The sequence below is a fragment of the Dasypus novemcinctus genome, chromosome 11, assembly GCF_030445035.2.
Source record: "Dasypus novemcinctus isolate mDasNov1 chromosome 11, mDasNov1.1.hap2, whole genome shotgun sequence".
Lineage (NCBI taxonomy): Eukaryota > Metazoa > Chordata > Mammalia > Cingulata > Dasypodidae > Dasypus > Dasypus novemcinctus.
The window spans coordinates 5402296-5427542 of record NC_080683.1 but is presented as its reverse complement, the minus strand read 5'-3'; the positions used below and the strand labels follow the sequence as shown (position 1 = coordinate 5427542).

At 60.6% G+C, this 25247-nt stretch overlaps 2 protein-coding genes across 2 annotated transcripts in view; one reads left to right on the top strand and one right to left on the bottom strand.

Moving 5' to 3' along the window:
* Window positions 1–792: 792 nt before the first annotated feature.
* UQCC2 (ubiquinol-cytochrome c reductase complex assembly factor 2) lies at window positions 793–14673 on the top strand. Its single transcript, XM_004479783.4, has 4 exons — window positions 793–981; window positions 11033–11107; window positions 11887–11956; window positions 14492–14673. The coding sequence occupies exons 1-4, from the start codon at window positions 844–846 to the stop codon at window positions 14617–14619; spliced, it is 411 nt and encodes a 136-aa protein (XP_004479840.2). The 5' UTR covers window positions 793–843; the 3' UTR covers window positions 14620–14673.
* An 894-nt stretch (window positions 14674–15567) lies between these two features.
* The window catches only part of ITPR3 (inositol 1,4,5-trisphosphate receptor type 3), a 65185-nt gene continuing 55505 nt past the window's right edge, over window positions 15568–25247 (bottom strand). Inside the window, 15 exon segments of the mRNA XM_058306576.2 lie at window positions 15568–16342; window positions 16973–17134; window positions 18496–18656; window positions 19166–19331; window positions 20043–20170; window positions 20247–20351; window positions 20796–20988; window positions 21600–21764; window positions 22346–22518; window positions 23336–23461; window positions 23657–23849; window positions 23943–24053; window positions 24551–24637; window positions 24718–24819; window positions 24920–25015. Coding sequence (XP_058162559.1) covers window positions 16274–16342; window positions 16973–17134; window positions 18496–18656; window positions 19166–19331; window positions 20043–20170; window positions 20247–20351; window positions 20796–20988; window positions 21600–21764; window positions 22346–22518; window positions 23336–23461; window positions 23657–23849; window positions 23943–24053; window positions 24551–24637; window positions 24718–24819; window positions 24920–25015 — 2037 coding nt within the window. The 3' untranslated portion in view covers window positions 15568–16273.

Below are 25247 nucleotides of genomic sequence, written 5' to 3'. Positions count from 1 at the left end.
CTTACCTTCACAAAGTAATTGTGGCGAGAAGGAAGGGGGAGAGCAGAAGCAAAAGTGTCCTGTGCAGGAGAGGATGGTACTGAGAGCAGGACGGTGACAACACAGAGGGAGCTGAGCCTTTCTTGAGGAAAATTTGTAAGGTGAAGAAATCGTTTGAAAAGAAAATTCAAGACATTCACGGCATGATGAAGGTTTGGTAAAACAAGTTTTTCCAGGCTGAGTCAACCCAGCTGACATTACTCACACTAGGAAAGGATGGGAAAAGTGCCTCGCTAGGTGCATTAGAGGCATGGAAGGGATACTAAGGAGGGGCAAAAGAATGGATGGGGGGAGAGGGACGGGAGCTGGGCAGCACTGAAGAAGGAATTGTGGCCAAGTACCAAAGAGCGGCTGTGAAGAGAGAGAATGAGTGGGGTGGGGAGGAGAACCATGCATGCATCAGGCTCCGCGATTAAGTTCAAACACATCTTCATCGAATAACAATCTGTATTTACATGCAAATATATTCGCTTATGCAAATCAGCAGAGTCTCAGAGGAGGGTTTTTCAGTCTTGAGCTCGTGCAGTCATTGAAAAAAAAGAAGCAAAGCTGTCCCAGGGGTACTCTACGTCTGCCTTGTCCCCGGGAGATGGGCCCGTTCCAGGACAAAGACCGAAGTAGCTCGGCTTGCAGAGACGGGCGAGCAGCGCCCCCCGCTGGCGAGAGGCCGGGCGCCCGCCAACTCGCGCATGCTCACTCGTCCCTGCCGCCCCACTACGTTGCGAAGGCTTGCGGATCCTCGTGCGCAAGCGCCGTCTGCCCCCGCCGACTCCACCCCCGGGGGCGGGGACAAGCGGGCCCAAAATGGCGGCCAGCCGCTATCGGCGTTTTCTTAAGCTCTGTGAGGAATGGCCAGTGGACGAGACCAAACGGGGCCGGGACTTGGGCGTTTACCTGCGGCAGCGGGTAGCACAGGCCTTTCGGGAGGGAGAGAACACCCAGGTGACCGGACTGTGGGTTCCGCCTGAGGCGGAGCGGCGTTTGGGGAGAGGGGCGGAAAGGACGAGGCAGGGGCGGGGCCGGCGAGCGGGCGGGGCGCTGGGCCCGCGCATGCGCGCCTTCCTTCCCAGGCCGCACGTGCTCGCGGACCCTCGTGGCCCCCCGGGAGCTGCTGAGAGTGCGACCGTCTGTCCAGTCTTCACACCAGGTTCTTTATGGAATCACCGGGACCCTCCCCAGCCTTATTGAATCAGAATCTCTGAAGATTCTACCTTGGCCTTGTTTTTAAAAAGATCCCCAGGTGATTCAAGGTGCAGCCAGGTTTGAGACCTACGCCACCAGTTGCAGGGTGGCAGCTGTCACAGGCGTACTGCTCCCTGACCGGGTCCCAGGTTCCCTCACAGCGCTGTGCATTGACCGAGCCGATCCCCAACGGGTCGGCAGCACCTGCAAAGGCTTTGCATTCTTTGGGGACCCCTGTAAGTTGCGCTGCAGGTTTGGGCCCTCAACTCATGCCCTGTGGATGAGTGGTAAGCCTGGTTCTTGCTCTCCTCCGTGTTGGTGCTGCAGCTCGGGGGTTCATCCATTTGTGTGAATCTCATACTGAGCACCTACTATGTGCTGGGGAGGCAGCAGTGAATTAGGTAGAAGATGGCATTTATTCTTGTTCAGGATGCAATAAGCCAGTAGACAGTGCAGATAAGTGTTACGATAGATAGAAAACTGCGGCAGGATAAAGGGTTAGCAGTTAAGGTCATCTGAAAGGCCTTTCTGAGGAGGATGAGCCAGCCCTGCACACTTGGCAGGAAGAGCATTCCTCTTCAGAAAGAAAGGGCCCACGGCAGGAAGCAGCTGTGCAGTGGCTGGCGGGTATGAATGAGGTGGCAGTCTGCTAAGAATCGAGGTCCCAGAGGGGCAGGAGCTGGAAGGGTAGCGTTTTATGGGCCATGGTTAGGAGGGGGGGTTTATCCTCAGGGCATGGGAAGCCCTTGGGGAGGGTTAGCCAGGGGACTCTTGTGACCTAGTTTACTTTTTATTAAAAATCACCCTGGTGGTTGCACATGGTGAGTGAATTATAGGGGGCAGGAATAGAAGCAAGGGTGCCGAGAAGGCTTCTGTGGTATTCAGGTAAGAGGTGGTGTGGCTTGGGTGCACAGCGCAGGAGATGGCCGTGGCTGTTGTGCAGCAATAGGCCTTGCTGACGGATTGGATGTGGGGCAAAGGGAAAGAGGCACTGAGGTGAATACACAGATTTCTTTGACCTGAGCACCTGGATAGACAGTGGGCCATTTACTGAGATGGGAAAGGCTAGATGAGGAACACGGGGCGTGTGGAAGGAACATCTTAAGCTCGGCATTAGATGTGTTAAACTTCTAAATGGAAAGGTCCGGTAGGCAGTGGACTCGATGGCAAGTTGAGCCTGGGGCTCAGGCAACATGTTAGAAACATGAGCTGAGCTGTATACACACGTACCCTGAAGAAAGGACTTTTGCAAATCTTGGCCGAGACCTTTCAAAGCAGGAGTACCAAAGAGCCCAGACCAGGCCACCTAAGAGGGGCATTGGAATGGGTGGCTGATTGGGTGGCGGGTGGGGATGGACTGCTGGGCCCAGGCTCCTGTATGTGGGCATCACACTCTATGTACTTGGCGGCTTTTCCGCCTTTCCCGTGTACTTCAGTGGCCCAAAGTATAAAATCTTGAGGGCAAGTGTCATATCCAGTCCCAACTCTGCAAACCCCAGAGATTTTTGGGGGCTGTGCGCCTTACAAATCCTGGAGAATGGAGGTGATGCCATTTTCCTCTTTCTCTTCTCAGTTTCTAGCGTGGTTCTTGGCGTATGTGTAACAGTGAGTAAGTGAATGACACTGACAGAACAGATGAATGATCGGTGAGGGCTCATGACATGAATGGTTTGAAAATAGTTGCAGATTACGCAGGACTAGATGGAGAGAAGTGGTGCAGAGTGGAAAGAGGACTGCTGTGTCCTGAGTGGTGAGGATTAGTTTGAGCGCTTACTCTGTTTGGGGAACTGCAGGAACAGCAGAAAAGATGCACAACCTGACCCTTACCAAGGAGCTTACAGTTGGGCAGACAATCGTTTATTCTGAAATTCAGGTGGGGGAACCAGCTGGCAGAAGAGACAGCAGAGCTCGGTCCCTGTCTGCAAGCGCGCTGCCTGACGTGGCCTCCGCTCCCTTGAATGTTAGTGGAGAGGAGCCAGGAGAGGAGCGCGCATTCTTTTTTGGAGTTGTTCTTTGCCATCGCCTAGGGAAGGAGTCCGTTAGCAGCGGAAGGCCCACGGGTTGGAGTCAGGGCGGCAGGCACAGGTCGTGGTTCGGGCGGTGGTTCCACGGCGCCGATGAGCCCTCCCCGGCGGGGTGAACCGGTGCCCGTAATGGCAGCAGGTGCACTACTCAGGCCACGGCCGTGGGTCCCCATCCCGATGGCATGTTGGAACACGCCTGGGCTTGGTCTTCGTGATCGTTTTTGGAGGGAGCAGTCCCTTGCCGGAATGGGGAAGGGCTCCACTGGCACCCCTGGGGCAGTTAGACAAACTTTGAAAAAGAAAGGTGGTTCTGGTGGGCTCTGCATTAAGCTGGCAGCAGGCGACGGGATTCGACCTGGGGCGGGGGAGATGGGTGTGGCGCTACCCCTCGGTTATGCCAGTCGTCAGAAAGACAGAGCTGGAGGGGAGGGCGGCTCTGCTCGCACCGCCTCTGCTCCTTGAGGAGAGCGGCAGACAGTTCCCTCTGACCTCCGGGCTTCCGGCCTCCTAGCAGCAGCCCTGGATGCTTTCGCATGCAGGATCTCGTTTAATGTGATCCTCAGAGCAGCCCAGGAGGTAGCTGTTACTATTCCCGTTTTACAGACCAGGAAACAAAGTCAGGAAAATAAAGCGGCTTCCGGGGGCCCCACAGGGGTAAGGGGCCAGGGCAGCCATGCCGTCCCCGGTCTGGCGTCGCCTCCCTGCGCCTCGCCTTTCCTCGGCCGCTGTTCTCTGGCTTCTTTCGTGTGAGAAGCGTCTCTCCTTCCACAGGCACCAAGGCCCTCCCTTCCCCTCCATTCCCTGCCCAGATCTTTTGGGACCGTGGCCGACTTTGGCAAAGAGATTAAAACCTGCCCCTGTGTTTACTCCACCTGTTTCCCTGGGCCCCAGCGTGTGTCCCCCCACCCGGGGTGGGTGGAGGAAAGATGGCCTTCGGGTGGGAGACATCTAGAGAAGCCAGGGTCCCGCCAAAGCAAGTAAGGCGTGCAGAGTCAAAACCAGGCACAGCGTGCCTTCTAGGGGGGGCCCCTTCCCAGAGGGAAGGGAGGGCGGGAGGCAGGAGCACAGGCCCCGCCTCTGACCCCCCTGACACCCCGCGTGCTGATCTTACAGCCCGTCAGCTGTGGTGTGAGTTTCCTTAGGAGGACACGTGTTCCTGCAGCACCAGAGCCTAATGAAAGGGACTCGGCACGGGGAGGGTGGCACGCAGCTAGCTGTTGACTGAGCTCCAGGGAAAGGAGCAGATCCTGCTAGCAAGTTCGTCCGGCACACAGGCAGCTCCCTCGACCACCCCAACAGCTCCCAGCACCCCCCCGTCCAGCGCAGGGCGCGCCGGCTCGTGAGTGGGCCTGGACCGGCCTCGCCGCCAGCCTCTTCTCGGCACATCGTCTTGTGTCCAGGCTTAATGTTGGCCCGGATGGAAAGGAGTTCCGCTTTCTTTCGGTTTTACAGTAATGTAAGTGATATCTGCAGCTTCCCCTCAGCTCTCAGAGGGGATTCGGAGGTTTTATAGAATTTCGCTCTCTCTGTCCCCCAGTCGAGGCCGGCTTCGGCCTTCCTCGATGTGGCAGTGGGGAGGCCATCTCCGCACGACCCCCCTCCCTGACGTCCAGCTTTGGAGCAGTGGCCTAAGCACTTTATGCTATTTTTAGTTAAAATATTAAACTCGCCGCACAACGGGAGTTGTGAGGAGAATCATCTGTAGGAAAAATGCAAACATCAGCTTTTTCCTCTCTCTCTCCCTTTTCCAGATGGAGCTAGAGTGAGTTAAGATAGGGTTTAGGTCCCATCCAGCTGCCCCATGGGATCTAAGCCCCCTCTCAATTAGAGGAGGAGTGGGCATCACCATCCCAGAATCCTCAGGATTGGGGAGTGAACGATGGACTAGAGTGGACTTACTGTCATTCTACTATAGACTTGTTCTAGCAATGGAAGAATTGTTAACATTGACGTGGAGACAGTGGCCACTGGAGGTTCTGAGGGGGAGGGAGAAGGAAAAAATAGGTGTAACACGGGCATTTTTGGAACCTTGGAATTGTCCTAAATGATGTTGCAGTGACAGATTCAGGCCATTATATATCTTGTCATAACTTACAGAATTGTGCAGGAGACAGTTTATAACATAAACTAGAGTCCATGCTTCTTGGCAATGCTCCAGGGTGTGTACATCCATTATAACAAGTGTACCCCAATAATGAAGGATGTCGTTAATGTGGGAAAACATGGGAGGAGGAGGGAGCAGGGCATATGGGAACCCCCTATATTTTTTATGTAACATTTATGTAATCTAAGTATCTTTTTTTTTTTTAATTAAAAAAGGTAGCGTTTAGAGCAAGGGGTGGCATTTAACTGTGCGTGGTTAAAGCTGTAGGTGCCCCCCCTAGCGGGACAGCTGCTGACCCTTTCCCTGGATCACCACACCCAGCCCGAGCCCTGCCTCGGTGAGGGTGTCTTCTCCTCGCCTCCACGTCGGCCGTGACACTAGCGGCCCTTAACCTTCGAGGAGCCGGTGCAGGCCATGGACTCCCACTGCCCCACCCAGAGCCCACGCAGAGCTTGCCGAGGACTGGGCGGCCTCCCAGGCGCTCGACGCCATCCCTGGGCCCAGCTTCAGAAACTCGCCTGCCTGGAGCATCTTCTCCGGCCGGTGCCTTTTCCATGCCTCGTTTGTCCAGTCACTCCTGTGGTCCCAGCAGTCCCAGGGTCCCGCTCGGAAGTCTCTGCTGCCCAAGGACAGTGGCGCCCAAGTCAGCCTGCCCGCCGCCCTGCCCTGCCGGCCCGGCCCGGCAGCCAGTCCCGCCCGCCGTCTGCCCGCCGCGGCCCGGCGCTCGGGACCCTGGCGCTTCATCACACACCGCCCGTGGCCCGTTTAATTTTTAATGTGTGCCCGTCTTGTCGCCTCAGCTGGATTGCCAATTCTCCAGGACCGCGGCTGGGCCCTCTTTATGTCCCTTCAGAGCCCCCTAGCAGAGCACACTTTCCGTAGTAGGTGCTCAGAAATGTATTTTCAACTGAATTGAAGGGAATAGGCTCCCGTAACAGAGTGAACTCATTTCAGAAGTTCATTACCAAATCATGAAAACCCTTTTTCCTAGATCCTCCTGGCCGGAATCCAGCTCTGCTTTAATTAGCAAAGCAGATCGCAGCACCCTTTCCCAAAAGTGCTTATGCCTCCCTTTGTGTGACTAGAATAGGGGCAGCTGTACCAATTGCTGTCACCACCCAAAATTCAATTTTGAAAATCGAAATCAGTGCCTGCGGCACTGCTGTAGATTTGTATGTATAAAAGTTTAATATGGTAAAGAGAAATTTACTGACAGCTGAACAGGGGAAATGCAAAAGGAGCAAAAATAGAGCTATAAAGGACACTGTCGTTGACATCTATTTTATTCACATTTAGGGAGCAGTGCTGAATTTTTCATAAGGTCCCTCCTGCTGCCTTTTTCCAGCCCAGCTCTACTGTTGGCCCCACAATCACTGGAATCTCATTAGTGAATGCAGAATCAGGTCATTTAAAGCTTGTATATCAGAATATTTCATCAGAAAAACTGTATTTTGAGATACAGGAACGTGTTTGTGCTGGAGCCTGTGAATCAAGCATGGGGTGTAGGTGTGCGGCGAGGCTTCTGGAATGAGATGCGTGTGTCTGTGGACGTCCTTTGAAGTGGGGAGCAAGACCCTCTCACCTGCTGAGCGTGGGCCGGGTGGCGAGGAGCCCAGAGCTGGCCGCGGCTCCCTCTCTCCCCGGGCAGTTAGAACCTGGCCGGGAAGCTGGCAAAGCTCAGACCCCGCCGCCCTCGCTGAGCCGTGTTTACAGCTTCATGGGGATGCCTCCCCACTCTCAAATGGAAATTGGGTGGAAAGTCCATTTTGGGGGCTTGTAGGTGATTGGTTCCTTCTCAGATTGTTAATTGAGCCCAGTCATAATGTAAAATACTCAGGAGACGGTTTTTTTGACACTGAGGGGTTCCCCCCGCCCCCCGAGATGTCTCCCTCACCTGTCTGCTCATTGTGTCTGGTCGTCTTTCTTAGGAGGCACCAGCAACCACACCCAGTACCTCTCATGTGGGAGGCGGGTGCCCAGTCGCTTGAACCATATCCACTCCCTGCTCATTGTGTCTGCTCATTCGCCAGCTCGTTGCCTCTCCTTGTCATCTTTAGGAGGCACCACAAACTGAACCCTGGACCTCCCGTGTGGGAGGCGGGTGCCCAGCTGCTTGAGCCACATCCAACACTGAGGGAATTTTGAGAGAGGGAGCACAAAGGGTCACTTTGGTTTTATGTCCTTGGGCCCTGCGTCAACACCGTGCACCAGCAGCCACCTCCCATGTCCCTCCTCTGTGTGCAGCTGCCCTCGGGGACGGGAAAGCGGGATGGAAGAACCACACCCCTCCCCCACTCGGGGCTGGGTGAGGGACCAGCCGAGCAGATGTCTGGCCAGGTCACCAAGAGCGCAGGGAGGAGCAGGAGGGCGGCCCTGCTTGGCCCCGTGCCGGCCTCGATCAGGACGGGGCCCCTGAAGGCAGCCCTCACGGTGCCACGGCGGTCCCGCAGCAGGGGGGCCCCGGGCAGCGGCGCCCGGGAGGAAGGCAGGCAGGACGGGGTGGGGCGGGGAGGCCCCGGGGGTCTGCTGGCGGGTGTAGAGCGGGTACCGAGGCCAGGGTCCGTGGGTGAGCCGCGCCCACCTGAGCCCAGGCACCCGGCGACGGCCACGCTGGAGGTCCGGTCAGGCAGAGGGTCCCTGCGTCCCCGGGCGCACCTGGCCGCCCGTGCTGTGGCCCTGCTCCGCTGGAGTCCTCATGCGTTGCCTGCCGCACGCTTAAGCCGGCTGCCCCCGCTTCCTTCCGGGCAGCTCCCTCTCGGGCCCGCGACTCCAGTGGGTCTTCCCCGGCCCCCTTGCGCCCGCAGCACCCTGCGCACCCCTCCTCTGTCCCACTGTCCCCAGGACTGCCGGGAGGTGGTCTCCTGTCTTGCCCTTTTTCATTTATGTGGTGAAGGCCCGGCCTCTGTCACCTCCTCCAGCTGCTGCTGCTAGAGGATCAACAGGAGCCACCCCTCACGGATGGGTGCTGTCCGGGGCGTCACCTCCTTAGCCTCAGCCCGCCCCGGGAAGTCAGCGCTGCTACCTGCCCTTGTGCTAAAGGTCAGGTTGGCCAGGACGCTTCAAAAATGTCCCTGCACGCAAGGCAGCGGCTGAGAACTGCCCCAGGTTAGAGGAGACTAGCGACACGCGACAGTTAAATGCCACGGGTGAGCCTGGACTGCAGTTACTGCTCTTCTGTAGAGATTGCTACTGAGACGGTTGACAGAATCAGACCGTGAACGGGGGATTAGATAACAGTATTGTGTCAATGGTAAATGTCCTGTGTTTCATCGTTGACCCGTGGTTATGTAAGAGAGTGTCCTTGCTATTAGGAAATACTGAAATGGGGGGAGTGCATTCGTCGGGCTCTTACTTTTAAATGGATCTGAAGGAAAAAGGTGTGTCTATAGAGAATGATGAAGCACATGTGATGAAATGTTCGTTTGGGTTTTTTTTATCAAGTGGGCGCGAGCGAGGGGCTTGCCCAGCATCCTGTAGCTAGTGGCCGCGGTGCCGGGGCTCGAGCCCGCAGCTTGGCTGTGTGCTGCCCCCTGCTGTGGAGGTGCCCGCCCTCCTCAGCAGTCCCTGGCCCCTGCCCAGGGCCAGGCACACTGTGGGTTCTCAGAGACTGTCTTGTAGATTTGTAAGTGAACAAACCTGCACACACATGAAGAGAGCATGCAAAAGATGAAGTGTACAATTACCTTTTTTTTTTTTTTTGAGGTCCCAGGGGCCAGGAATTGAACCTGGGACCTCATATGTGGGAAGCTGATGATCAACCACTGAGCCACGCCGGATCCCCTGAGTTGGTTTTTCCATTTGTTTTGCTTGTTGTTTGTTTTTGTTTATTCAGGAGGCACCAGGAACTGAACCCAGGACCTCCCACGTGGGACCACTTGTGCCACATCTACCCCCAACACAGTTCTCTCTTTTTTTAAGATTGATGTTTAAGATTGATTCATTGGGTTTTTTTAATTCATTTATCCACCGTCCCCCCCCGCTTGCCACTTGCTTGCTGTCTGCTGTGTCTATTCGCCACATGTTCTTCTGTGCCTGCTTGTCTCCCTTTGTTGCATCATCCTGCTGCGCCAGCTCTCTGTGGTGCTTGCAGGCTGGCAGCTCTCCGTGGGCGCAGGCCAGCCTGCCTTCACAAGGAGGCCCCCGGACGCGAACCCGGGGCCTCCCATGTGGTAGACGGGAGCCCGAGTGATTGGGCCACAGCCGCTTCCCCACAGTTCTCTTTGGATAATCTAAATAATATGGTTTAAAACCCTGCGCCGGCATTATTCTCCTTTTCCTTTTGTGCCTTATACCTTCCCTTCTGTCTTTGGCTGTTAGCTCTTGGGTGTGCATGCCTGCTGGAGAAGTGATGCCCAGAGTGCTTGCCTCCACCTGCAGCACTCCCGCCCACCGGACTCACCTGGAGGGACTGACACCCGGTGTGGGAGCCCGGCGGCCAGCCTCACCTTTTTCCGCTCCTCCTCTCCAGCCCTTAGCCCCAGGCCCCTCAGCGCACTCTTATTCAGGGCACACTGGCGACCTCATCGGCTGGACTTTTCTCTCTTGTGACATGGGGACCTGGGCTTGCTCCTGATGCTTGGCCTGGACCTGGGCGTGGATCAGGTAGAACTGAGGGGCAGGCTCGTCTCTTCCGCTTGCTTTCAAGCGGGGCCTCGTTTGACAACGCACACAAAAGCAGGAGTGGAGCTGCCTTGTCAGAAGCCTTAGCTACTGATTTATTTACACTCTGCCTTCTTGGAGAAAGGATTTAAGTTGGAGAAATCTATCATTTGCGTTTCTGGGGGGCAAAAGCCTAAAAGAGAAAGTTTTGTCCCGGGGAGGCCTCCGAGTTCTGGGCAGCCTGAGGTCAGAGCTCCACCTGCAAGGAGCAGAGGCAGAGGGGAGAGGGCCCGCTGCCCCAGCCTGCCCCAGCCTGCCCCCTCTGCTTTCCAGCTTCTCCTCCCCGCCTCCGCTCGTGTGACCTCCACCTCCGAGGTCGGGTCCCTTTGAGCACCCCCTAACTGAGCTCCCCGTCCTGGCTCACTTCAGGCCACCCAGCTCATCTTAAAGCACGTCATGATTCTTTCCTCCCCATAAAATCACAGCAGCTTCTGCTAACCACAGGTGATTTTTTTTTTCCTTTCATAAAAGAATCTTTAATACATTTCATCCTGAGTATTTTTTCCCTGGCACAGGCTGCTCTGTGTCCAGGCCCTCAGGACCAGCCTGGGCGGAAGCCCCGGTGCGGTCCTGCCCTCTCTGCCCTGGCAGGCCCTCTCCCTGCCCCCGCGCTGTTCCCCCAGGTCCTGCGCACCTCGCAGGGCCCCGCTCAGCCCCGCTCATCCTCACACAGACCGCTCCGGCATGGGGCCTCCCCTCCGAGTTCTCGTCGCCCGGCCCCGCCTCTCTAGCTGTTTTTATTGTGCGTGGCGCTGTGCGAGGCACGGGTGCTCCACAAGCGTGTGCTCGCAGGCTGGTTGACGGCGGTCTTGGCAGCCTGGAGGGTCGTGGGGTGGAGTTATTGCTCCAAATTGGTGATTGCGAGTAGCGGGAGCCGTGGGCCAGCTTCGCTCCCCGCAGAGCGCGGCACAGCGAGCCGGAGTGCCGGCTCCAGGCCCATGTCCAATTCAGGTTAGGGCCCCTGGCAAGGCGCCGGCGGGGGCAGGGCCCAGCTGCTCACTTCCTGGGGGTCTTTGTTTTTCAGATTGCAGAGCCCGAGGCCTGCGATCAGATGTATGAGAGCTTAGCACGACTCCATTCCAACTACTACAAACACAAGGTGAGTGGGCCCGGCCTTTTGTGTCCCCCGCCCTCCTGACTGGGAACGACCTAAGAATGAGGGAAAATTTGATGATACGATGTTTTGTAAAGAACTGGGGTTTTGTTATTTTCTAAATGTAACCAGTAATTTCATCCAAGCCAACAAAGGTGCCTGGTGGAGGCTTTGTGGTCACCTGAAGAAAAGGCACGTTTTATATGCCAGCTTGTGTTCCTGGAAGTATCGGACAGCTCTTAGGCCTCATACGTTTAAGCTTTATTCCATCCAGTCTGAGAGAACTGGCATTTCCCCACACGCTGGCAAGAAAGATGGGGTGACTGGGAAAGTCCCATCAGACAAAGCTCAGGCCCTGGCGTGACTACTGTCAAATTCCTATTTTATGTGGGTTTTCCCAGGCTTGAAAAATGTGCTCCACAAGTCCACAGATAGACCAGAAAAAGAAGCCTGGCCCCGGGCAACGGGATTGTTCCAAATCCTCACTGCTCAGAGTGCAGCCGGGCGGCCCCTGGGCATCACCCAGCACCGCCAGAACTCCTGACTCGGCGCCGGCGTCCTCCCAGCATGGCCAGAGCGCACATTCAAGTCAGGGCCGCCTGCCCCAGGCAGCACCCAGCCAGCACCCAGCCAGTGGCGCTCCTGTGGGGCCGGCTGACGTCCACGACCACGGGGCTGCTCTCGCCAGCCCTCTCCCCCAGGGGTCATCAGGCCTCAGGGTGGTGCTGCAGAACCGTTAATCCTCTCTCCCTCCCTCCTCTCTTCCTGTCGTCTCCGGTGACCAGTACCCTCGCCCCCGAGACACCAGCTTCAGCGGCCTCTCCGTGGAAGAGTACAAGCTCGTCCTGGCCACAGGTACTGCGAGCACAGCTGTCCTTCCTGGTCGGTGTGCAGGCGGGGCTTTGAGGTGGAGTGGCCACGGGGAATTGTCTAATAAGACACCTTTGCGTTGATGGAAAGTCTTGTGGAATAGCCCAGAGGAATTTCTGAAGCTACAGGGCTCATGTCTTTTGGCCATAGAATGTGGAGAAGGTCAAAGGCATTATTTAAAAAAGAAACTCCATCTCTAGTGCTTTTAAATTTGAGGCTGGGCAGCAGGGAACAGGGGAATACTGTGTTTGCCAAATGGAAGTAGTTGAAATCAGGATGGAAGGAAAATAATTTTATTTTTATGGTCCTAAGGGGTCTTATAAACAATAAGAGTTTTAATTAAAACAAAAAAAGCCATTCAGTAAGCGTGTAGGGGGATATCCGCCTTAGTTATCCGGCCCAGGGGGCGAGGTCTGTTGGGCCGGGTGTGGGTGTGACTGGGAGTGCTTCGCATCTTGGCATGCCCTGCCGAGCCCCCCCACACACATCCCCATTGTCACCAACAGGGGAGGCCCAGTAGGCAGGTTCTGGAAAATTACTATTTTTATTGCCAAGAATATTGTATACAAAAATGAGCTAACCTTTTCTGGGAGGGCACAGTTCACCTTGTGGTGCTCTAGAAATTTCTCTTTCCTATTCCTCTGGCAATCTGCAGCAGCCCAGTTCTGGGGATTTAGCCTCCCAGAAAACTCTCAAATCCTGGTGGCGTCTCCTGCTATTGTGTGTCGATCCTGACCCTCGTTTATCATAGTACTCTGAAAAACTGGGGGTGAGGGTATTTTGGCCAGGCATAATTACCGGCAATGCTTTTTAAAAATGTACGTACTGACTCCCATGTCCCTCGGCCCATGTACTTGCCAGCATTGCTGTAAGGTGTGTTGTGAGGGTCCCAGAAAGTTTGAGCCAAGTTTGAACTTGAGATGAGCTCCGCAGGCCCAGCCACCCACCTGTCGGTGTTACCCCTCAGGGGATGGAAGGCGCCCCACCCAGGCTGCAGCTTGTTTGGGCTGGGAGTTCAGCTCCAGGAAATCTGCTATTACTTTGTTTTCACAGCAAGCCTTCTGTTTTTGCTGCGACTACTTGGAAATCAGCTTACTGAACATTTCCTCTGACAGGGCAAGGAAAGACCTGCAGCCCCTGGCAGTGGAGGGTTTGTGGCCCGGCTTGTCGGAAACGTGGCCCGTGGCCTGGGCCACGAGGGCATCCGCCCTGGGCTCAGGGTCATGGGAGACTCATGGAGGCCTCGTGGCCTCTAGGGGGACAGGGATGTCTCCTGCCCCCCGAGGGACTCAGAAGAGCCGGGGTGGAATGCTGGGGTACGGGGTGGAATGCTGGGGTACGGCTAAGGCGCAGCACGCGTCCTGATTTAGGTATTGCATTGTTAGTGAACAAGCTAAGTTACCTTTTCTGTTCAGAAAAATTTCTTTTTCTCCAGAAGTTCTCTTATGAGAATTCAGGCTATGAAAGTTATATGAAAATCTGAAGAAATCATGGAATTAGATACCCTAGAGAAGACTTTAATCAGTGGCCCCCTCCCCCCCCCCCGGGACATGTGACAGCGTCCAGAGCAGGGGTTCTTAACCAGGGGTCCATAGGACCCCCAAGGGGTCCATGCAAAGGTTTCAGGAGGTCCGTGAGCTTGAACTGAAAAAAATCAACTTACTATCTTTAGTTTCTCTGACCTCCGATGTTGAGTGTCATAAAACTACCTGCCGCTCCATTCTAAGAAGGGGTCTGTGGTTTTCACCTGACTGGTAAAGGGTCCATGGAACAAAAAAAGGGCTAGACGGTTTTGGTTGTCACAGTTGGGGGAGGGGTGCTGCTGAATACCTGCAGAGCACCGCGCAGCCCCACAACAGTCATCCGGCCAAGAGTGACGGCACTCCAAGGCTGAGAAACCCTGCTTCAGCGCCGAGGGGGTGTTTTACATGAAAGGCCTCACCAGCTCTCGCCAGCGGCTCCTGTTCCTCGAGGGCTAACCGGTGCCGGTACACTGGCACCATCATTTCCTTTAACCCTCACAACTTCTGAGATAGCTGTTTTTATCCCCACTTTGCAGATAAGCAACCTGAGGCGCAGCGGGTTAAGTGACTTTTTCAGGATGACACTGCAGGGAAATGACAGACCAAGGACTCAAGCCCAGGTCCTTCTCCCATCCGGACACCTGCTCAGCTCTCAGCATGTGACCCCCAGTGCCTGGGTTCAAATCCCACTGCCTAGCTGTGAAACTGAGCAAGCCATTAACTCTCCCTTGCCTCAAGCTTCCACACCTGACGGTAAAGTCGGTGTGTGCTTAGCACGGTGCTCTGTGCACAGATGCTCAGTAAATGTTGGCAGCTATTTTCATATCACCCTATTTGATTTGCCTTTCAAATGCTCGACTTAAACCTCCCCGTGTCCTGAACACACTATGCATAAATCAGGGCGAGCTTGTATTGGGAAAGCACTGTGGGGCCAATCTATGGAATAAAGTTTTAGCCTTCAGTCTCTTATTTCTTTATTTGCTTTTCTTTTTTGCAGACACCTTGGAAGGGTTTAAGGAAATGAATAAAGGCATGTGGAAGAAACTGCAGGAGAAGTTTACCCCCAAGAGATCTGAAGAGAAGCAGAAGGTCTGGGCTCGGTCCTTGTCTCGCCCCCAGACCTAAGTGTAGAGTCTTGGTGGTCACCGTCATAAATAAAACCGCCCTGATTTCCCTTGACTTCCTGGTTAGGGAATCTCGTATGGCCTTCACTAGAAGGAAATTCTTGCTGCTCTTGAAAGATTCGCCTGAGAAGGGGTGTCACGCTGTCGGCCACGGCCATCGGTCAAGGGCAGGGAAGGCTCCTGGGAGAGGAAGCCTCGTCTCTCCTGGCCAGCAGGGAGGGTCACGGGGCCTTGGGACAAGGTGCTTCCTGCAGGGTCACAGGAGCCCCCACCTCGCTAACAGGGTCTGGCCGTCTCCTGGCAAGAGTCTCGGGCTCCCTTTTGTTGTAGGAAGTCTTGGGACGGAGCCAAACATAGCGGTAAATATTGAAAAAGGCATCCTGTTGCAAACAGAAAGCAGCGGGGAGGTGGTAAAGCAGAGCACACGCTCGTTCCCACTGACTCAGAGAAGGCTGGCGCTCGGTCCACTGCCCCAAGCTGGCATAGGGACAGAGGGACGCTCAACAGGCCTGGCCCAGCTGACTCCTGGGATTACAGTTGGCTTCAGTGTTGTACGGGAGGCCACAGGACAGAGGCCCTGCTGCCTGGGGACACACAGGGTCCCCTTACTACTCCATGACCCTTTGCTGTCACCATAAACGTGCACGTGCCCTACTTGAGCTTGCTTCTGTCCAGAACAGCTGAGAGAAGGGCAGGGCAGGGGCCGACAGCACCCTCAGTGGTCAGAACGGGAGAAGGCAGGCTCCTGACCTTAGTCCTACACTCCTCAGGAGGTTTGTCAGTGCCTAAAATAAAACATGCCTTTTTCCGCCGCGTTAGGAATCCCTGCAGGGACGCCACTGGAGCATCCCGAGGCCTGGACCGGGGCACCGCACGTCCTCCGCCAGAGTGCCACATCCTCCCCACTGCCCCGGGGGAGTGCAGGAAACACCATCCCTTTTCAGTGGACTCCATTTCTATTAATTTATTTAAGGCAATTAACACATTAGCTGTCAGGCCAAAGATACGTAAAACATTACGCCAAAAGGAGAAAAAACAAGCAGTCAGAATCCAGCCCCTCTAACACCGCAGCCCCGTACAGCCCAGGCAGCCCGGGAGAGCCCGGCCCCGGAGCAGGGCTCCAGCCCATTGCATCCCGCTGGGGCTGCGCCGGGAGCGGGGGCTGGGCCCAGACAGGGAGGTCCGCAGATCTGAGGCACGGAGGGTGATGGGTGGGTGGGCAGGGCTGGGAGCGGCACCCTTGAAATAAGTTAAATAACAGCCCTAAAATCACTAGTAACAGTATTACTGCCACCCAGCCCAGAGGCAGGCGGCAACCAAATGTAGTGCTTGGAGATAGAGGGGGGCCCGCGCCTCACCACCCACAGGGCGTGCAGGCAGGCAGTTATTGCTCTAGGGGCGGGTCTCCAGGATGCGCGTCCCTGCAAGGCACGAAGGTAAGCCAAGTCCCCGTGGGTCTCTGAGCCTGTCGAGGGCTCCAGGCAGCGCCGTCTGCTCCGAGCCCCCCCAGCGCTGGTCAGAGCCTCATGGGTTTGGGGGGCCCTGACAGCGGGCGCCGCGGCTGGAAGAACACGCAGCCTGGACAGGCCGCAGGGGGCACTGGGCCGCCCGGCCCGAGCAGGGGCGCCGCCGCGTCCAACGGGTCCTCGCGGCTCTCAGCGGCTCATGCAGTTCTGGACGTCCACGAAGCCCAGGCGCTGCCTGCGTTTCCGCTGCTCCGTCATCTGGGGTTGAACGGGAGCCAGGTCAGGTCAGGCCGCCGGCGCCCAGCCTGCCCCCAGGGACGCAGCTGCGGTTCTGCGCGGCGGCAGGCCACGGCCCCGCAGGGTGCCGAGAGGACGTCGTCCCCCCCCCAGGACCCCCATCGGCCTGTCACGGCCCCCTGACGTGGTGCAGCGGGGAAGCCACGCCGCCTGCAAGAGGGGCCGCCTGCCTTCCGCGAGGCACGGCCTGGGCAAGGGGGGTCTTGAGACGCAGAGGGCTGCCCTCAACCCCTCCTCGGCCCTTGGAGGGACTGGCCAGCAGTGCGAGGAGCACGGGGCCAAGCGAGAGGGGCCCACATAGCCGGCCAGGGTCCCCTTGGCCCTCCTTCAGGGTCACGGGGCAGGGGTACGAGCCCCAGCCGTCCATGGGGGCATCTGTCTGGGACCTGCCCTCACATCCCAGACCCCGGAACAGAGGCCAGCAGGGAGGACGGGCGGGGCCGGGGCAGGGGGAGCACGCAGGCGCAGCGCTGCGTCCCCGGCCCTGTGACCTCGGGTCGGAGGCTGCCCAGTGGGGGCCCCCGGCCCTGTGACCTCGGGTCGGAGGCTGCCCGGCGGGGGCCCCCGGGGTGGGCCAGGGGCGGCGCGCACCTGCTCCTTGAGCTCGTTGAGCTGGCCGGCGAGGTGCGACACCAGCTTCATGGTGGAGGTGAGCTTGTCCTGCAGGAGGCGGACCTCGTTCTGCTCCCCCTCCCCCTCGCTGCTCACGAGGGACATGGCCCTCATCCGCGGGAACCAGTCCAGGTTCCTGTTCTGAAAAAGAAGGCCGGGTGAGCGGGTGGCCGGGGGTGAGCAGGCGGCCAGAGGGTGAGCGGGCGGCCGGAGGGGTGAGCGGGCGGCCGGAGGGGTGAGCGGGCGGCCGGAGGGGTGAGCGGGCGGCCGGAGGGGTGAGCGGGCGGCAGGAGGGTGAGCGGGCGGCAGGAGGGTGAGCGGGCGGCCAGAGGGTGAGCGGGCGGCCAGAGAGGTGAGCGGGCGGCAGGAGGGTGAGCGGGCGGCCGGAGGGTGAGCGGGCGGCCGGAGGGTGAGCGGGCGGCAGGAGGGTGAGCGGGCGGCCGGAGGGTGAGCGGGCGGCAGGAGGGTGAGTGGGCGGCTGGAGGGGTGAGGGGTGAGCAGGCGGCCCAGCCTGGGCGGCCGCATGGAGCAACATCGCATGGGAGGTCTTCCGCCACGGCCTTGTCCCAAGCGCGGCCAGGGCCATGTCCTGGGAAAATGGCGCTGGCCTGGGTCCCCGCGGACCGCTGGTGGGGGCCTCTGCGGTTCAGGGCAGCGGCCCTGTGACAGGCTGACTTCCGCCAAACGCCCGGGCTGCTGAACTCAAGGCTGGCACGGGCACCATCTGTTTACTCTCTAAACACCCACCAGAGGTGGGGCCCAGGCCCTGAGTCTCCACCACCCCCCACCCAAAAGACAGGTGTCGGATGGCAGCTGGGCCTGAGGGAGGCCCTGCCGAGGAGGGCCGGCACCCCAGGGTGGGGAGGGGCGCGGGGAGGGGAGCACCAAGCAGCGTCTGGCTCCTCGCAGCGGGCCGTGGGCTCCCAGCCCTGCCCTGCAGGACCAGGTCAACACAGCGACCTGGAAGGCAAACGGGGCTCCCGTACTGAAGCATTACTCCCGCCTCCGCTCCCCCCGTTACTGCAGAGATTGAGAAGATCTCTTTATTCCTTCCCAAGTCTGTACTTTACAAAGGTCCTCCAGGCTCCTCCTAGCCTGGGACCATCCAGACTTTGGGGCACAGCTGTCCTCCCTCCTCTCGAGCTAGCAGAGGCTCCCCTGGGGGGTCCCCAGAGCAGCGGCCACGGGCAGGGTCACCACGTGTCCTGTCAGGCCGAGGGCTTGCCGTGGACTTTCTCCTGAAGCCAGCGCCCGCGTGGGGGGCAGCGGGCGGCCGGCAGGGCCCGCGGGGAGGGCTCCAGCTGCTCCCGCCGCCCGCCGGCCTCTCCACGCGTGTCTGCGGCTGCCCGCACCCCTCGCCCGGCCAGGTCAGCGCGGACAGGGCCCTGGGGGCGCCAGCAACCTCGGCCGCAGGGCCTCGGCACAGCAGCAATCCTGACTCCAGAAACGCGCGGCTTGGCCTCCCGAGCAAGGCGCTGGGGGCGCACGGCACCCGCTCCCACCTTGATCATCTGGGCCACGTAGCTCTCGGGGCCGGTGTAGTCTGTCTTGTTTTTCACGCGGACCAGCACGATGAAGTACAGGTAGTTCCACATGTTGTGCTCGAACTTGATGTGCTCCTCAAACGACACCGTCTTGTTGTCAAACTTGTCCCTCTCCAGACCTGAAGACGAGAGGGCGAGCGTGAGGCCACCTGGCCTCCGACAGCCGCCGCGGGGTCCCCGGGGGCGGGGCCGCCTCTCGAGGGCGTGGGGCACCTGCTCTCACGCCACACACGCGGGCACCCGGGCTGTGGAATGACTTCCCTGCTGGAGCACCAGCCACTTGGCCGCCGGCTCCTGTCCTGTCACACCCGCAGCCCTCCTGCAGTGGCAGCCCAGGGGAGGGCAGCAGCCACAGGCCTCCCCGACGCCCGGGGAGCAGGGACGGCACCTGTCCTCAGCTGGGGTGGCTGCGGAGGGTACAGGGATCCCTGGCCGGGCAGGGGGAAGCCCCGGACTGGGCGTCACGTGGCAACAGAGAGAGCTTAAAGGCAGAGCTTCCGCCGTGCCAAATCCAGGCGGCCACATTCTCTGCCAGCTCGGGAGCAGCCGGCAGAGGCAGTGCCGGCCCGGCCAGGGCTCCCCGAGGCCGCGGGCCGGGCAGGGGCTGAGCGGGCGCCGCAGCCCTCACCGCAGATGAAGCACGTGGTCTTGAGGATCTCCTCCTTCTTCTGCTTCTCGCTGCGCAGGTCGGCGAAGGTGTCGATGATCACCCCGAAGATGAGGTTCAGCACGATGATGATGACGATGAAGAAGAACAGGAGGTCGTAGACCACGCGGGCCGGGAAGAGGGACTCCTGCGGGGGCACAGGCAGGCTGGCCCGCCGCCCGCAAGGCCACCCAGACGGGACCACGGGGGACGCCGGGCCCAGCCCAGCAGAAGGGACGAGGGCGCCCCGCGGAGAGGGAACTGCGCCCGGAAGCCGGAGCCGGGATCAGGAAGCTGCTCACAGGACGCCAGGCCCGGGGGCATGTCTGGAGGTGGGGCGCGAGGACAGATTTCCGACGCGGGGCAGTCAGCCGTGAGCCCCGTGCCCACCCGCAGACCCGGCCCGCCCCCGAGGGCCCCCTCTGCCCGGCGGGAGGCGGCTGCTCACTCCCCTGCCACGAGCAGCCTGCCACGCTGCGCACGCCAGGCCCCCGCGCCAAGTTCCCAGGCCTCCCGGCGGCGCTGACTCAGCTTCCCCACCCTGCCCTCCGCGGCCGAGGGCTGGGGCCCTGGAGGAGGCCCGGGCGCCGAGCAGAGCTGGGCCACTCGCTGACTCACGCCTTCCCCAGCCCCGGGGCACGGCCACGCGGCCTTTCCTCTCAGGTCGACAGCGCGCGGTGCCAGGCTCGGGGAGGGCGCCCGGCCCGGGCGTGGGGAAGGCGGGCAGGGCCTTCCCAGGGGTTCAGCCACACCCAAGAGCCCCGGCGGGCTGTGACCAAGGGCAAGGCGCTCCCGGGCGCTGACCCGCCGGGCCTGCGGCCTCGAGGCGGGAGGGACGGGGCGGGGACACGGGGCTCACATCTTTGGAGGGCTTGCGCAGAATGTCGCCCACACCGCCGCCGTTGCGCAGCCCGTGGTTCATGACGGTGACAATGCACATCAGCAGAGTGTCACAGGCGCGCTCCGCGGCGTCCGGCTCCTGGTCCTCTGTGGGCGGCGCGTGTGGTCAGACCCCCGCCGGGCCGACCGCCCCCCCTCCTGGCTCCCGCAGGCGCGCCCTCACCTTCCAGGGCCCCAGCGACCGAGATGCCCGCGGCACAGTCGATGCCATCCCCGCTGCACGTGCCCATGAAGGCGGCGGCGCCGTGCGGCATCCCCAGTGGGCTGGCTGGAGGGACAAGCACAGGTCACCAGGAGGGCCAGAGGCTGCCCTGTCGCTCTCGGGCCCAACGCGAAGGGGACAAGTGAAGGCTGCTGACGTCCTGCCCCCGCTGGGCTGCACGCCCAAGGCTGGGAGGGGTCTCCATCTCCCCGAGCCCGGCACACGGGCAGCCCCTGAAAACACTGAGTTTCACGTGCATGGCAGGGTCTGCCAGGGGCTCCACCTCTCGAGCAAGTGGTTTTTAGGGAGTTGAAGACCCAAGACTCTCTCACGCCCTCTGCCTGTCCCAGGAAGGAGAGAGGCAGATTGGCACGAGCCACCCCAAGAGGAGAAACTGAGGCAGAGAGCCTGTGGGACGAGTGCCACCAGGTCCCGGTCCTGACTGCAGCCGTTCAGCCAGCGAGATTTCACGTGACCCCCGCGCGCGCCAGGAGACGAAGCCGCTGAGACCTTTGGAATGGTTGTCGGGCAGCCGGTCGACTTCGAGGATGAAGTCGTCTTTGAGGAAGAGGAAACCGACGATGGAGAAGAGGTAGACCAGGATGAGGGCCAGCAGGGCGGTCAGCAGGATGGAGCGGCCGTTGCGGGTCACGCTTTTGATGACGTTGAACAGCGTCTCCTCGCGGTAGATGAGGTCAAAGAGCTGCAGGGGCAGGGATGGGACCGGGAGGGGCCGGCCCGGGTCAGCCCCTCCAGGGCCACCGCTGGACCCGCCGAGGGCCGCTCGGGCTCCCGGCGGCTTGCCCCAGGTTCCTCCACTGGGGTCCGCCTGGCAACAGGGGCTTCTCGGGGGGACACAGAGTGCCAAGGCCACCAAAGGAGCCTCCTTAGGGGAAGGTGTAAGGGCTGCAGCAGGTGGGCAGACACCAGCAACCACGGGAAAGGGGGGCCAGCCCCTGCAGGGCGCTTCCTAAGTGCCAGGAAACGGTCTACGTGCTCTTGGTGCATTAGCTCCTTTAATCGTCACAGTTATTCTAGAAGGCGCGTGCTGTGCTTACTCCCATTTTACCAACGGGAAAGTTGCCCCGAGCCCCACAGCTGGGAGTGGCCAGGCCAGGGCTCCAGCCCAGGGGGTCTGGCTCCAGAACCCGGGCTTGAGGCCCCGCTGTGCTGCAGGCATGGGCCAGGTGGAGGGCTCTGGAAGTCCATTCCCCACAGCCCAGGAGCACAAGGGCTAGGCGGAGAGGCTGGGGCGGGAAACCGCGAGCAGCTCGCCAGGAGCCCGTGCTGCCCAGCGCCCCCCGCAGGCCTCACCAGAATGCTGTAGAAGAGCTCGTGGGCGAAGAGGCCCAGGACGCTGGTGAGGATGTAGCCCACGTGGTAGAGGAACTCCATGTCCATGACCATGGCCTTGTAGCCACGGATGAAGGTGCCACGGTTGCCCACGAAGCTCACCACAAACACGATCTTGTTGGTCAGCTGGGGGCGAATGCAGAGAGCGGGGGTAGGCAGGGTGAAGGCGCGCTGTCCTGCGCAGCCCAGCAGGGCGGCCTTAAGGAAAACGCTTCCAGAAATACACATGAGCTCCTGGAACTCAGAAGCCTCTTGGGTCCCCCAGCTCCCGGGAACTGCAGTACAGGTAAAGGAGGATGAGGACCAAGCAGACCCCGTGGCCTTGATGGTGCAATTGGCTGAGTCAGGGAGCAAAGCACTTTAATTTCTATCTGTAAAGACATTGCTGCAATATACAAATCTACGACGTCTACAGTGCAAACAGTGCCTTTGGGCAGTGCACAACCTGCACTACCGCACACAGCCCTGAAGCTGGTGTTCCAGAGCGACCCTGGCAGTCTGTCTGCGAGTGCCAGCTGTCCCCAGCTGTCGAGGGAGGGAGAGGAGGCACAGAGGGTCCCGACTGCTGGTGTGTAATGAACCTGGGATCCCGGCGCAGAGGGGGCGGAGATGGGCAGGCAGCGGCCGCTGGGAAGGAGCAGGCCAGCCTCAGGCCCCACTGCACGATGCGCGAGGGGGGTGTGGGGAGGGGCTCCCTCCGTGCTCACGTTGAGGGTGCCCAGGATGTTGAGCGTGGGCCCGATGCCCAGGTAGAAGATGGAGCGCAGGATGAGCGCCACGATGAGCGGGCGGATGCTGTAGCGCTTGGTGAACAGCGCGGCGATGGAGAAGCAGATGAGGATCCAGAACAGCAGCGAGATGAGCGGAGAGCCCAGCACACCTGGGGCCCAGGGCGCAGGGGCTGAGCGAGGCCTGCGCAGGCCAGGCCCAGCCCAGCGCGTGCGACCCCAGGACGCCACCCCTGCCGGGAGCACCCCCCACCAAGTTCTGGTCACTGGGCCTTAAGCCTCCCCCATCAGACCTGCACCTCCAGGCCTGAGCGGGGAGGCCCCGACCAGCTATTGCTACAGAAACACTTGTTTACATCATCCACGCCTCGCTCCTGGCCCAGGCACCCCTGTGTGTGCTACAGACATGCGGGCGGTCTCCCAACCTAGCCCAGTGGTCAAGGACCCCATGTGTGAGAAGCGGACTTGGCCCAGTGGCTAGGGCGTCCGTCTACCACATGGGAGGTCCGCGGTTCAAACCCCGGGCCTCCTTGACCCGTGTGCAGCTGGCCCATGCGCAGTGCTGATGCGCGCAAGGAGTGCCCTGCCACGCAGGGGTGTCCCCCGCGTAGGGGAGCCCCACGCGCAAGGAGTGCGCCCCGTAAGGAGAGCCGCCCAGCGCGAAAGAAAGTGCAGCCTGCCCAGGAATGGCGCCGCCCACACGGAGAGCTGACACAACAAGATTATGCAACAAAAAGAAACACAGATTCCCATGCCGCTGACAACAACAGAAGCGGACAAAAAAAAAAAAAGGACTCCATGTGTCCCAGCGGCCAACGCCTGTCTCCCCCATCAGCGCAGAGCCCAGAGGGCACGGTGGAGCTCCCCTCCCTGCTCCCCATCTGGTCCCCAGGGCCAGCCCGCCCCAAGGCTCTGCTGCCCCGGGGCACCATCGCGGGCCCCGGGGTGCCTGCCCCCAGCCCCGCTCACCCGTGGACGCGCCCTCCACGTAAGGGTAGAAGAAGGCAATGATGATGTTGATGAAAACGGCCAGGTTGAAAGAGATGCTGCCCCACAGGGTCATGCGGCGGGAGAACCAGTAGATCAGCGGCATGCCTGGGGGGCGGGCGTCAGGGCCAGCTGCTTTACGCCCTCCGTCCACCCCAGCCCCGCCTGCCCTCGGGGGAAACGCGACGCGAGAGCCCGTCCTTGGGGGTGGGGTGCGGGGGGTTCCCGCCAGCGGGTGGGGGCACCTGGGGGCATCGGGGGGTAAGCGGCAGAGCCCGCCCGGCGCCCCCCCGGGGTCCTCACTGCGGAGCTTGCGCTGCCACTCCATCTCGTTGTGCAGGAAGGAGGACTGGTCGAAGAAGTCGCTCACTTTGCTGCCCTGCTCGTCCTGCTCGGTGGTGGTGAAGAGCCGGTGCTTGGTCTCCTCCGTCAGGAACTCGCAGATGCCGGGCACCGGGAACACGATCTGCTCCATGCTGCGGTCCTGCCGCACGATCTGGGGGCGCAGCGCGTCAGCCCCGCCCCGGGCAGCCCTGCCCCGGGCAGCACGCCCCCCAGGCAGTGCCCCGCCCGCCCGCCGCCCCGGCACCTCGATCTGCGAGGTGTGGTTCTTGTAGTAGGCCAGCGGGTCCTCTTCCTCCTCCTGTGCAGGCGCAGACGACTTGAGCATCTGCGACAGCTGCTTGTTGTTGAGGCTGAGCTGCAGGTGGGGGGCGATGAGATGGGGCCCACAGCCCCCCGCAGCCCAGCCCGGCTTTCTGAGCCCGCTGAGCCAGCTCTGAACGACACCCCAGGATGCCCACCCCCCCAGCCAGGACCCAGCTAGGGTCTGCTGCCAAAGGGAGGGGGAGGGGGAGCCCTATCCAGAGAACCCCCCAGGGCAGCCTGCCCCCCACTCAGTCCTGCCAGGGGAAGTCGGCCCTACTCAGGCTTCCAGACTCGGCCCGGCTCCCACTTCCACTCCCGGCCCCCCAGGCGGGCTCTGGTCCTGAACCCCAGCCCCCTTCCAGACCAGCTCCCAGCCCCAAGCTCCCCCCTCCACCCCAGGCCACGCCCCCAGCCGCAGCTGCTCCCTGAGCTGGCTCCGCCCCTGGTCTCATCTTGGATTCTGCCAGGGCCAGAGCCCCGCCCCTGGCTGAAGCCCCGCCCCTGGCTGAAGCCCCGCCCCTGGTAGACGCCCTGCCCCGGGGCACCCACCATGGAAGAGATGCCCTCCGCCTCCTCTTCCTGGATGCGCTTCACCGGCTTCAGCAGGTGCTGCAGCTGCTTGTTGTGCCTGGAGAGCTGAGCCAGGGCGGCGCGGTTACCCCGGGGGGCCGCTGGGGGCGCGACCCGGGCCCGGGGGCCGCGAGGGGGGCCGGTACCTGCAGCGCCAGGATGTAGATGTTGTGGCCCACTTCCCGTGGGCTCACCTCCGCGTTCTCGCACTCCTCCTCCTGCAGGTAGGCCTTCTTGATGACGTCCACCTGGAGGGGCAGCGCCTGCTCAACGGCCGCCCCAGGGGGCAGGGGGATGGGGGGCCGCCCCCCCGACCCGCGCAGCCCAGCGCACCGCCCCCCGCCTCACCAGCTCCTGGGGCCGCAGGCTGATGAGGATGCGCTCCGTGTTCTCGCTGTCGTGCCGGCTCTCCATCAGCGCCAGGAGCAGCTTGGACGCGTTGTCCTGGGGCGGGCAGCAGGCCCAGCTGAGGCCCCAGCCCCCGGCCCTCCCCAGGCACGCCCCCCCCCCCGGCCTGCGCCCCCAGGCCCACTCCCCCACCCCACCCAGCTCCGGGGACAGCAGATCACCCCAGCTAGCTCCACTCCTGAGCGCCCAGCAGGCTCGCACACCCGTGTGCACCCGCCAACGTGCACGCGTTGCACGCATGTGGGAGGCCCGCTTCCCCACGGCCTGC